Raw genomic sequence first — 13,197 nt, 5'->3', positions numbered from 1 at the left:
GCGGCAGCCATTTTGGAACTGGGCGGAGCATGCTCAGAAGCGACTTTTGATGCTGCTTTGCCCAGTTCCAAAATGGCTGCAGCGCGACTTCTGGTGCGGTGGCCATTTTGGAACAGGGCAGAGCAGCATCAAAAGTCGCTTCTGAGCATGCTCCGCCCAGTTCCAAAATGGCGGCAGCGCGACTTCTGGTGCAGCAGCCATTTTGGAACAGGGCAGAGCAGCATCAAAAGTAGCTTCTAAGCATGCTCCGCCCAGTTCCAAAATGGCGACAGCGCTACTTCCAGTCTGCTACTTCCGGTCCAGTCCCTTATTGCTCACGCCGGAACTTGGCAGCTATGGTGAGAGCTGAGTGCAGGGTGGGGACCCAAGGTGGACAAACTATCCCAGAAGGAGAACAGCATATCCCCCAACAGAGGCACAACCCCACCCATACACCCAAACAGCACTATAGACACACAGATGAACATTACCCAGGAGTTTAAATCATGCAATACTCTTATCTAAAAACCTGGCAGGCAGAAAAGTCTTTTGCTGCTAAGAACGAAGAAACACTACTGAAGCAGGTTACATTCATGCAGGCACAAATAAAATAGTTACCATCTTCCGCACTAAGCATTAAATCTTCCTTTGGGAGGTTTACTTTTCCTTTATCTGTACAAGAGGAGGGGGGGAAACGTCGACATAGTTAGACATTCCTGCTGTTTAGGGAGGTCGCTGTGGGCTCTCAACATAGGCCTCTAGAGGTGGAAAGGAAAGATGCTAATATGGGAGCTTAAAGCCACAGGCAAACACTGAAGAAGCCTTTTCCCCAAAAAAATATTATAGGGGTAAAGAAATGCACCTTAAAAAATGAGGCAGCCATGCCATCCTTTCTAGCACAGACTACATGGCAGTTACGTTGCGGACACCCAGGAGCCCCAGAAGTTACGTCCGAGGCCTCGCAGGGTTTCTCCCGGAAGTTGTGTCGGAGGCCTCACAAGGCTTCAGATGCCACTTCCAAGGCCCCGCAAGGCCTTCAACATGACTTCCGGGGCCTTGCAAAGCACCAGAAGCCATGTCAGAGGCTGCCAAGCACCCAGCCTTGGAGCCCAGGGCCGCCTATAGTTGGTGCCAGTGCTTGCACAATCTATGTTATGCTGGTGCAGCACATTTCCCCAGAGGAATACCACTAAGTGACTTTAATTTGGTGCTACATTGGATACAACCCTTTAAAAAAATGTAGCTTGGGATACATAGACCTTCCAAAGGGAATTCTTAACAATGACAAGGCAGGTGAGAAAAAGAATTCATGGGAAACCTTCAGGGAGTATGGAAGACGTCAGACAAGTGGGTTTTTTTGCTCACTTGATGTGGCTGATGGTATGTCCTCTAGACTTTTGGAAGGGCTCTGCCTATTTGAACTCCTTTTCAAAGCCTCCATTACAGGGTTTAGTTCTTCTTCCGAACCTGTTTCAAGACAAAAACACATGAACACTGCACAACGCACAGACATGTACCTTAAACAAGCATACCCCCCCCCTTTTTAAAAAGCTTTGGTAGGGGGGACGGGACCCACAGGTGTTTCAGCTAAGATGCTAAGGCAACCTTGGGTCGTCAGATACAGGTGGACTACAACACCTATAATTCCTGATAAACGGCCATGATGGAAGGCAATGATGGGGGTTATAGTCCAACAACATCCAGGGAACCAAGAACCAGGAAGGCTGAGCGAAAGTGTGAACTGGAAAGATTAAGCTGTTATGTAGCACACATAAATAAAAGCAGCCATCATGCTGCCCAACAGATGTTGCTGGACTACAACTCCCATGAACCCTGGCCCCTGGGCCATGCTGACTGGGGCTGATGGAAGCTGGAGTCCAACATCTACAGCAGTGTTTCCCAAACTTGGGTCCCCAGCTGTTTTTCGACTACAGTTCCCATCATCCCCAACCACTGGTCTTGCAAGCTAGAGATGATGGGGTTGTAGTCCAAAACAGCTGGAGACCCAAGTTTGGGAAATGCTGATCTAGCGGGTACCATGTTTCCATTGCCTAGAGAGCACAGCCCCCTTCCTGAGCCCCAACTGACTGGCAAAGGGGAAGGCAGAATTCTAAGATGCAAATGTTAGCAAGCCTTTTGTGCAGCTGCAAAGAGGGTGTCTATCCATTGTTCTGGGAGATTATGGGAAAATACACATATGTGCAAAGCAGTATGTATGTCCTGCTTTTAATCCAAGGTGAAGGGTTGGAAAAGACTCTCGAGTCCCAAGGAGGTGGGAATAACTACCTTAGAGAAGCAATGCAAAGGCAAATTGTTACAATGTGCCCTTGGGTTTATTGCACTAGACCAGGTGTGGAGGAACCTTTGGCTCTCCAGGTGTGACTTAACCGCAGCTCTCATCATCCCTGGCCATTGGTCACGATTTCTGGAGGTGGAGCTGATGCGAGTTGCAGCTCAGCAACATCTGGAAGGTCAAAGGTTTTCCAGACCTGCAAAGGGATCCGGTGCCCAAAACACACTTTTTAAACCATAGGACTCTGTTTACACGGGGGGGCTGAGTGCACAGAAGAGCACTGTGCCACCAGGATACTAGGCACCTGCCACCTCAATTTGCCCAGAGGTATATTTGTGCCATGTGCCTCTGCATCTTCTAGGTACCTAGCAATACCCCCGATTGAACAAGTTGTCCAATATTTGACATTGGGGGGGGGGCTAATTTTTACCATTCTGATTGTCTACTATTGATCTATTAATGTACTAAAAAATATTTTTCCCCTTAGGTTAATCTTCATAAAGCATACACACCACCCAGAGATAAAATCAAGTAATTCAAAAACTGCTCACGAGTTGAACTTCTTTGGAAACCCACAAAAGAATTGCGGCTTTCGTCTGAAAGGTTGGATTCAACACTCCTGGCATCTTCATCCTCTTCATTGCCATCAGCGTGACGGGTGGCAAGCAGCAGCTCAACCTGTCTTGTTTTAGAGGGGTTCCCCTCTTCTGTGCCCTCTTTTTCACTTCCACCATCGAGATAGGGAGAATCTTCCGTTTCTTTCCCTTTTTCATATTCATCCTCCCTCTTACATTCATCCTCCCTCTTACCTGCCGTGGCAAGAGTGAAAGAATCTTCCTTTCTTCTTAGAAGCGGGGCTTCAGGTGATGCTAAGTTAAGCTGAATAGTTTTTTGGAAAACCGCATTCCTTTCAGGGGTGCCAGAAAACTTTTCTTGGTCTACGGTTTGGTTATCTTGCTTGAAAGCCTTGCCCTTGAGCGGTATTTTAACCTCGGTTCGAAAGTCGCTTGGCACGCTCTCAACAGACCTTTGTGTTTTTACAGCTAGACCTCCCTTTGCTACCTGAAATCCCGACTCATCAGTCACGTTCTTCCTGTCTTCATTGGACAGATGCAAAGGAGCACCAGAGATTTCTCCAAAAAGCTTTTCTAAGCTGGATTTGAATACAGAATCGTCTTTTTCTAGGGCAACAGATTTTGTTACAGTTTCATTTGCTTCTTGGGGAAGAAGGCCCGTCGTGCTATCTGAGCCATGGACACCATGGAGGTTCTCCTTCATTCTGATATCCAACCATCCCATTTCAGAAGGTTGCATCTGGGGAGTTTCTTCAAGGAGCTTCCGGAAGCCTGAATTAAATTCTCTTTGCTTCAACTTGGATGGGGCAATTGCCTTGTTTACTGTTTCATTAATCTCTTGACCACAGCCAATTCCCTGTGGGCAAACTAAATCTACAGTCCGATTAGACTCCCTCTCTGTTTGTGCCCCATGACCATTGCTTGAGTCTTTCTGGCTTTTTGGAAGAACTTCAGCATCTTCCTTAAGTAGGTTTCGGAAGCTGGCTCTGAGTTCAGCTTGCCTGAAATTGGAGGGAGCAGTAGCTTTTTCTATCATCTCAATTACCTCTTTATCATAAATTGAACTTGTGTTCTGATGGGGCTGTAATGAACCATGGGCTGGCTTAGGAACTGCAACGTCTTTGAGCAAAATTTCGGAGTTCTCCTTAAGTAGTTTGCTTAAACTGCCTCTAAGTGCCACACGCTCAGCCGAATTTGGTTTAACAGTTCTCACAACCATCTCTGCCACTTCTGTAGGTTGCTCACAGACATTCCCTTGAGCACTTACATTTTCCTGGTTTGAAAATGACAAAAGCACAGCTGCCTCTCCTGCTGGCCCACTCTGCATAGTAGTCAATAACTTGCCACTGTATTCATTTGTATCTAAACTTCGGTCAAGTGTCCCACCGACAGTCTCTTTTGGAGGACTGGCCATTTGGGGTGAAACAGGAATGATTTTTCTGGTCGCCTGCTCAGAAGACCTCTGCTGCAACTCCCCAGGGACACTGTCAATTTGTGCTTTCAAAATTCTCTCATTTGTGGGTGTTTTTGGCAATTCCTTCAAAAGAAAGGCTAGTTTGGCATTCAAATTGTTGACTTGCCTCTTTGATGGAGCATTAGCTTCTGCCACTGTCTCAAAAACCTCATTCGTGGGAGAGTTTGCTCTGTTCTGACTTGTGAGACGAGCGTCAGGCCGTATCAGTTTTGGCGAAGGAATCTGGAAGAACTCTTCCTGAGAAGTAGCATTTAGATCCCTTTGGCCTTCTTCCCTGTTGGGAGATTTCCCGGATGCCAAATCTGAATCTTCTGTTAATCCAGATGAATCCCCCAAGTGCTTTTTAAATGCAACAGGTCTATTCTTGGGTGGGACATTTTTTTGTATTGTTCCATCTGTTTCCCAGGACTCCACTCTGCTATTTTTTGCATCTGTGTCATGGCTGCGTTCCATCACCTTATTAAAAAACCGCCTCTTTTCCAATGGTGAATGTGCTTGTTCAGAAACATCCACCACTATATGACGACTGGGTGAGGAGCTCTCATCTGAGGTGTCCTTAAGCAGCCTCTCTAAGTTAGTGACAAAAGCAGTGGTGTCAGCTTTTGGGGGAACCAAAGTTCTGCTTACAGTCTCTGCAACCTCAGAGACTTTCCCATCTGCAGCTGCAAAAACAGCCCCCTGCTGTTGATTCTGGTCACTGTAAGATGCTTGCACCTCTGTTGCTAACTCCACCCGTGGAACTCCTTTCTTGTCATCCAGAGGATGAGCCAGCAAGGACTCCTGGCATGCTTCTTTTAACAGTTTCTGCAGGCCACTGTTAAACAGACTGTGCTCCACTTTGGATGGAGCATTTATTTTTTCTATATACTCTTCCACCGGACGCACAGTCTTTCCCTCTGCAGGGGCAAATTCTACATTTCCTAATGGCACAGCATTCACTGATGGGGAGAGAGCTGTCCATCCTGCTTGTTTCGGGATAACACGGTTTGCTTCCAATACATTTTGTTCCTTCACATCAAATCCTTGGAGGATCGGTTTTTGCTGCTCACCTTCCAACACTGCCTGGCTGGTTCCTTCCCTGACTTCTTCCAACTCTTTCAGATACCTTCCTGTACTGCTTTGCCTGCCCCTTGGGAGAGTCACCTTTGCCTTGGTTTCATCCACCCCACTCTGTGGCTTAGACCCTAAATCCCAAAAGTTTCTCAGGCTTTTGAACTGCGAAGGGTTGAGCATCTGAGCCTTTGACTCTTCATCTGCTTTGTCCTTTAAAGCGTGAATCTTAAAGTGTGGCTTCTGCTGCAGAACAGATGAAGCTCTCTCTGTTTCCGAACCGCCCGCTTGTAAACCTCCATCCTCTTTAGAGAGAACCATGTTGGGTCTTGGGCGCGAATTATTTGCATCCAGCAACTCTGTAAATGCATTATTCCTCTGGTCACTTAGGGGTATTTTGCCAGATCCATCAACAGTACGGCTCCCTTTGGATTTATCCATTACATTTGGTCGAACTTCTCCTGAAGGCAACTTAATGCCATTATCATCAGGCCCCAAGTCATCCGCACCAATTTCAACTTTTCTGAAGGTTACTAAATTATACTTGCCTTGTTCGTTATCAGATTCCCCAGTAACGTATCCTGAGGATCCACCCACTGGTTTTATTCTGCTGCATTCCTCTTTACAGACTGGTATCCGGTTACTCCCAGGAGTGCTTTCACTTAATAGGGCTTCCTTATTTGCAAGCTTTGGGTTCATCGCCTCTCTTTCCCAGAAAGCCCTGATATTCTTGACTTTTCTTGGAACCTCGATCAGAGATGATTCTTTGGATTCACCTTGAGGTGAGGTAAGGAGATTCCCTCTACTGGGGTGCTGCATGGCTTTCTCATCTAGATGCCCAGATTCTTTTCCTTTGGGTTCATTAAACAGCTCTCCAGATCGTTGCTCAGAGTTTGCTCCTTCCGAAAAAGCTTTAACACCTCCCTCCCCATTAGGCACAACATCTCCCCTTTCTGTTACTTTTCCAAAAGAAGAGCCAACACTTTTCAAACCCAGTTTTCCCTTTGTATCTTCCAACATCGTCGGTTTTTTGCACAAAGCACTTTTGTCCTCAGTTTCAACCTTGCCTTCCACAGCCCTTTCAACTCTCTTGTTTGCAGGATGGCCAATGGTCTGAAAACATGTTCTCTCATTTAAATGAATGTCCTGCCCTTGGGAGCTAGAGGAAGCAACCTCCCCTGTTTTGCTTTGATCTTCCAGTAACAGGCTGCCTGGACTTCCATCCTTTGTAAATGGCAACCCACTCGGGACGTTTACCATTTCGTGGAATCGAAAGTCCTTGCTGGTCGGCTCTTCTCTTTCACATACAGAAGGATGCAGATTTAACATATCTGAACTGCAGCCTTTATCTTTTGCTGTTGCAGCAGATTCTCTTGCCTTGGGTATATCCATTTCCTCTGCAAGTCCCACGTCTTGAGGGATTTGCGGAAGAGTCTCTTTTTCTTCATCACTGGAACTTCTTTTAAACCAGTCGAGCACTTTAGATATGGACTCATCAGCTGCCTTCAAGATCTCAGCAGTGTATTTGTCAGATTTGGAAACAGTTTTAGCACTCGGAGCCTCAACCAGAGCTTGCTTACCTTGTTCAAGGTCTGCAGAGCCAATTTTTGGCACCTGAGGGTCTTCTGTTTTAGGCAGCTGCTGGTCTGCAAGAGACAACCAATTTTCGTTGTTGTTGTTGCAAAACTGCCTAATTAAAGAAGCCTCAGTCAATCAAATTGATTGTAACGAATGGGCCAGATCTGCATAAAATCAGCATACGACTAAGCAGAAGGTGGTGCATTTGCAACAAAGCAGCTAGTTTCACAAAAGCATTTTATTCTGGATGAGAGTGGGGATAAAATGCCTCTTCTAAGGTCTTGCCTGGCATGTGATGTATTTACAATTAAAAAGGCATTTGTTAAAAAAAGGATTCTATTGTCTGATTGAAAAGATTTTCAGTCAATCAGTTAATCAATTCAAGGTTGCAGTTCCAGCTGAAAATACAAGCTTTCCTCCCAAAAAAGCAATCGATTTCTTTAAAACGTTAGCAATGATGGTAATATGCTTTTTTAAAAATGTGAACTAGTAATGATTGAGAATAAGGTGCAATGTATGAGCTTTAATCTGGTGCCTCAACTGGAAACTATGCAAGCAAGGGAAAGCTCCCTCTCTTTAGTCGAGATTCCTGTATTGCAGGGGGTTGGACTCAATGACGCTCAGGGTCCCTTCCAATTCTACAATTCTATGATTCTATTCATGTTCTGCTCGAGGGTTTTCCGCAGGGATCTCACTGGTCACTGGGAAAGGCTGAACTGGAAAGGCCTTTGGCCTGATCCAGCAGTTCTCTTGTGTTCTTAACCAGGAAGTGGAGGGAGGGGACTGTAGTGCAGGCTCTGGCTGTACTTTCTAAACAACAAAAACCGCTAGACGAGACCTCAGCCTCCTCCTTAAATAAGAGTTACTTACCAATTACACAAAATGCAAGCTTTGCCCCTGTCAAGACCTAAAAACCTGCACGCCCCAATTCTGATATGATTTCAAATCAGTGGCAGCAAGGCAGCCAAAGGAGTGCACCTTGAAGAAAAGGGATCAGCGAGTGTGTCGGGATGTGTTGATGGGAAGCGAGAAAATAAGCAAAGGGTTAGGACTTGAATTGATCAAGGTTAAGATAGTAAAAGCATTAGCGATCCCTCCAAATGGCAAGACAGCTAGACAGGGCTAGATGGGGCCCCGAAAATCTCACTAAACTATTAACTCACTATTTCTTACCAGCTGTGCTTTTCGAGGTGTCCTGTTCAAGGCTCGGCGGCTTAGTTTTGATCTGAGGCTTTGTGGTATGGCTTTGCTCTTCTTCCCCCACTGCGGGGAAGGTCTTGCTAGGAGATTCACTTGGAATTGTAGGTCCTGCAACAGGATGTTTCTCAGGCTGCAACGTGTTGGATGGCAGACCCAAGCTTTTGGCACCGTGAGAACCTGGAGCTGTTCCCTCTCCTTGGCTCTCAGCATTACCGTTTAAGGCTGGAGAATGGGCCCGAGGAGGCTTAGACGGGAGAGTCTGCCGACTCTGAAGCGCACCTGGATCGCCCGCTCCATCCCCGTTGGCCTTGGCGTAGTTGGAGTCCAACAAACCGAACTCCTTGCCCTCGTGCAACTCAACGCTCTGCGGGCGCTCTTTCCTACTGACACTGGACGAGAACCGGACCTGCTTCAGCCTCTCCAACGAGTTTTCGGAGAACCCTTCGGATTCACCTGGAGGAGGGGGGCTCTTCTCCGCAACGCGTTCAAGGACGGTCGGGGCTGGCAATCCGCTTTTACCGGAGGGCTCCAAGGTTTGGTTCAAGCGGAACACTTCGGAATCATTGGAGCTCGAGCTCGAGCTGCGTTTCAGGATGCCTCTGGGCAGAGACCCCTGGCCGTTAACCTGCTTGATCCTCTTCGGAGCCTGGGGAAAGGGCTCTTCACTCTTCAAGCTGACGTCTGATGTCTTGTGGATGTTTCTCCTGGCTTTGGGTACAGGTGGTTTCCCTGCCTGCCTCTGCAAGTCCTTCGGTTCTGCAGGAGCCTGCTGTGGCTCCTCTACCCTGCTGTGGTTTGTTACGTCTACCTTGGGCTGGTTTTCTACCAAATGCGGGTCTGCAAAACAAGATGCAAAGCGCACAGAAAGCAAAGGGTAAAACACACCACATGTAAGGGACACACGTTAGTTGCAAAACAGGGAGGGGGGGAGGACATGCAACTAAGTATAAGCATTATTGCGTGTCTTGGGGAAGGAATTGCATCAATGTGCTTGTTAAAGTAAAAAAAAAATGCAACGTAACAAGGCAGGACCAGTTTAAGCTTTAACTTGGGCCTGATCTACGGACAGAGAACCATTCCACTTCATGCTGCAGGTTTCTGTGTGACTTTTTGCTTATTATTTTTAGAGTTGCACCATGCCGTAAAAACTTCCCTGCATACTGAAAAAAAGGGAAACCTAACAATTCCTTGGGAACATGGAGTCATTGACACGACACCAAAAATGTAAACATATTTTGTCTCACTTGGTCAAGTTTTCAGTGTCTCCGTAGAAACAACACAGATTATGTATTTAGAAATCTTCACCTTTCTCCACCGCCATTCCATGTTCAGGCTGCTCATTTTTTGCATTATCTTCTAGTAGAGTCGATTCATTAAATGGGTTTTTCCTTTGCTAGAACAAAATAAGAATGTTCCGCTTAACACTACAGTATTATGGTGGGGGGAGAGCATGGGAAGGAAGGAAGGAAAATGGAAAACATAACAGCATGTTTTGCAGGTCACAGTAAGACAAACTACAGCTTGCCAGGACCACATGAATGTGCAGACTTCCAGAGAAGGGTTTTTTTTACTCTAATGCTGTGCAGAGTTAACCCAAGTTTTGGCTTCACACATTGGCCGAAACCAGACATGTGGTTTAGCTCTCTCCCTGCTTACCATTTAGCCAAGAATAAACCTGTCTTTTTCTTACTGTGGTTTTAAAAGCATGCTAAGAAAATGGGTGGCAGAAGGAAATGGTCATGTCGAGGAACCTCGAGTTACTGTGACTGGGAGATCCAGGGACCATGGGATATGAAAAATCTAAAACAACACAAAAATCTAAACTTGCATATATAAAAATGGGACTTGAAGGGAGCATTTTTTCCTGTAAGTGGCAACCATGGAAACCCATTTATTTTTTTCTTTTAAAGAAGGGCGGAAATGGCTATCATCCAAGGGTCCAGAAGTAGAACCCAAGTTCCAAAAGGAGGACAACAAAAGCTGGCTGCTTTTTAAAAGATGAGGGAATCCCTAAACACACACACACACACTACCAAGCGATGGGACCAGATCCATAATTTGCAAATGGGCAGCTAAAAAAACAAAGCACAGCAAATATTGAACACACAAATATGGGCCCTTATAAAAAGGTAAAGGGACCCCTGACCATTAGGTCCAGCCGTGACCGACTCTGGGGTTGCGCGCTCATCTCGCATTATTGGCCAAGGGAGCCAGCGTACAGCTTCCAGGTCATGTGGCCAGCATGACAAAGCCACTTCTGGTGAACCAGAGCAGCACACGGAAACGCCGTTTACCTTCCCGCCGGAGCAGAACCTATTTATCTACTTGGACTTTGATATGCTTTTGAACTGCTAGGTTGGCAGGAGCTGGGACCAAGCAATGGGAGCTCACCCCGTCGCAGGGATTCAAACCGCCGACCTTCCGATCAGCAAGCCCAAGAGGCTCAGTGGTTTAGACCACAACACCACCCACGTCCCTATGGGCCCTTATAGTGAGATATATTTGACTATTTACAGATCACTGCATTGCTTGCATGCTAGTGAGGCCCTCCTACTTCAATAAATACCAAAGTGTGTGGGAACGTATCCAATATCTCCAGTCAAACCAGAACTTCCAGCCTGTGACTGTTGCTCAGGTTTGACCATAGCTGCAGTCCACATTTCAGCTCAAAAGGTTGGTTGCTCCACTACTCTCTATGCAATTCATGTCAAAGTAATTTTATTGGGGGGGGGAATACCAATATAGTTTCAAAGGAAGCTTAAAATGAACTCCCAACTGCTCATTTGTTGGAGCATGGTACACTCCCCGCCTGATTCCACCAGCTGATGAGTGCTGGGATCATGCATGGCTCCAGGATCAGGAAGGGGGTTGCATTGAAACCCCTGTTAAAATTGGGTGGGAGGTTTTCATTGAGAACACCTTCATAATCCTGGAGCAAGTCTCTTTGAAGTCATGTTTTCAAAAGAGGCTCATCACCTGATGTCACTGTGATGTCAGCTGGCAGCCCGCCCACCTGTCAAATTTGGCCTGGCAATTTAAGACCTGGCGGCTCACTGGGCAGTGTGAGGGGAGGTTCCCTGCCCCTGATGTAGTTAATTCCTTTGGCAATAACACAGAGATCATGGTGTCCGTATTATTTTCTCATTGTCTTCCATCCAGGACACTGACAATGAACTCACCTTAGACGGTGAGGCAGCTAACTTCCTTGTTTTCTCTTGAGGCGCCTCTAATGTGTCAGGGGCTGCATAGAACACTTTGGGGCTGTAAAGACAAAGGAGAACCAGCCCATTACTTGGAGGCTGCTATGCCACGCACTGAAACTAGTTTAAACATCAGGGCTCCCGTGCAAGGAACTCTAGGCATCTGAAAACATTTTAGTTTCAGCCATTATGACCTTGGAGCTGGGTGCACAAACCCACAAGTTATCCCACCCACAATTTATTTAGTTGACACTCCTCCCTCTCACACACAAAGTTGCAAAACACCCTTTCATGCATAAATGAGGATTCAGAAAGGCTTTAAGTGACGACACTCTGATTCGTCATTTGCAAAAAGTGTTTGCGAGGTTGTGAGTCAATTGCAGAGAAATTCCAACCATATCCATATGAAAGTTTACTAGCTCTATATTTAAAAGATCTCACTTTTTCTACACGTTACTGAGCAAGGCAGAGTTCCTGTGCTGAGGCAGTGCAGGGTTGTGTTATGTCTACATGACGCCACGATCCTGAACATTCACATGTGCACACAAAACTTTGCAAGACAAAAGAGGTCTTCAGAAAGCACTGCCCCCTGCCCCCATTTTCTACGCAAGTACTGCACCCAGAGCTCTAAACAAAGAGACAGAAACACGATGTATGAAGGGAATGTTACGTGGAAGATGGAGCAAGGTTGCTTTCTGATGCTCCAGAGGGTAGGAACCAAACCAGTTGGTTCAAATGCAAGGAAGGAGATTCCGGCTAAACATTGGTAAGAACTTTCTGATGGTAAGAGCAGTTTGACAGTGGAATGGAAGGTCATGTGGACTCTCCTTTCTTGGAGGTTTTTAAGCAATTGTTGGGTAGCCAACTGTCAGGGATTCTTTAGCTGTAATTCCTGCATTGTAGGAGGGAAGAATAGACGACTTTTGCAGTCCCTTCCAACTCTACAATTCTATGATTCGGTGAAGAGAGCAAGGTTGCAGAACAATACACAGGGCCTTGCCTCAGTGATAGCTCACATACCTTATACACAGAAGGCCCCAGGAACCATCTAAAACCCTGGAGAGCTGTTCCACTACTCCGCTGATATTACTGAGCTAGATGGTGCCATGGCTATGTGAAAGGGAGCGCCCCACCCTGTGTTCCTAAAGCCAATGATGGCTGTCAAACCCTCCTAACCAGATATAAGTAGCCACTTGAGAATTGACTGTGTTTGCAAAGGAGGGAACATGCCTGCAGTCCAGGTGTGGTTTCTGAATCATCTTAGCACAAACACCCACAAAAAAAAGAAGCACCACAAAACGGGAAGCAAAGTAAATCCAAAAGGTGTGGAAGTCAAATTTATGGAAACCAGTTGTATCCACTTGTTTTGGGCTGTCCTAGTGGTGGAGCATTAAAACTGCTAACACATTTGCAAAGCTAAGCAGGGTCTGGTATGGTTGCAAATTGGATGGGGAACCGCATGTTGAGATTACCCCATTGCAGGGGGTTGGAATCTTGGGGTCCTTTCCAACCCTATGAGTCTATGAGCAGACAACTCTTTTTCACGAATATCCATTAGAATTACTTTAATTAACCTCCACCCAAACACTTCTGATCTTTTCCTACATTTATCCTGACAAGGGGTATTTGCTGTGGCGTATAGTACAATTTGACAGCTGCACCCAGGAAAACACCGCCACAGTTGACACATGGAGCCAAACACCTTTCTTCCACGCCTGTGCCATCTCCAAGCTTGACTACGCATAAGGGGACAGCCCTTGAAGTTTCATTTAGGAAGATGTAGGAGATGGGAAGCAGGCCTGGTTGCAGATCTGGAACCAGGAGGAAAATCATACCAAAAAAAACAAC

At 46.3% G+C, this 13,197-nt stretch overlaps 1 protein-coding gene across 23 annotated transcripts in view; it reads right to left on the bottom strand.

The window, feature by feature from the left end:
* Positions 1-13,197, bottom strand: part of SYTL2 (synaptotagmin like 2) — a 58,341-nt gene that overhangs the window by 12,963 nt on the left and 32,181 nt on the right. For 9 of the 23 annotated variants that reach the window (XM_088668816.1, XM_088668820.1, XM_088668826.1 and 6 more), the window contains exons 5-10: positions 11,329-11,410; positions 9,455-9,542; positions 8,123-8,986; positions 6,952-7,017; positions 1,345-1,446; positions 598-651 (exon numbers count right to left, since the gene is read on the bottom strand). In XM_088668816.1, coding sequence (XP_088524942.1) covers positions 598-651; positions 1,345-1,446; positions 6,952-7,017; positions 8,123-8,986; positions 9,455-9,542; positions 11,329-11,410 — 1,256 coding nt within the window. Of the gene's footprint in view, positions 1-597; positions 652-1,344; positions 1,447-2,823; positions 7,018-8,122; positions 8,987-9,454; positions 9,543-11,328; positions 11,411-13,197 lie in introns of all 23 variants that reach the window. The other 14 variants (XM_088668813.1, XM_035114528.3, XM_088668812.1 and 11 more) reach the window with 5 other exon arrangements.

This window comes from Zootoca vivipara, chromosome 4 (genome assembly GCF_965207765.1).
Source record: "Zootoca vivipara chromosome 4, rZooViv2.hap1.1, whole genome shotgun sequence".
Classification (NCBI taxonomy): Eukaryota; Metazoa; Chordata; class Lepidosauria; order Squamata; family Lacertidae; genus Zootoca; species Zootoca vivipara.
The sequence above is the reverse complement of the archived record's forward strand: the minus strand, read 5'-3'. Positions and strand labels throughout refer to the sequence as shown.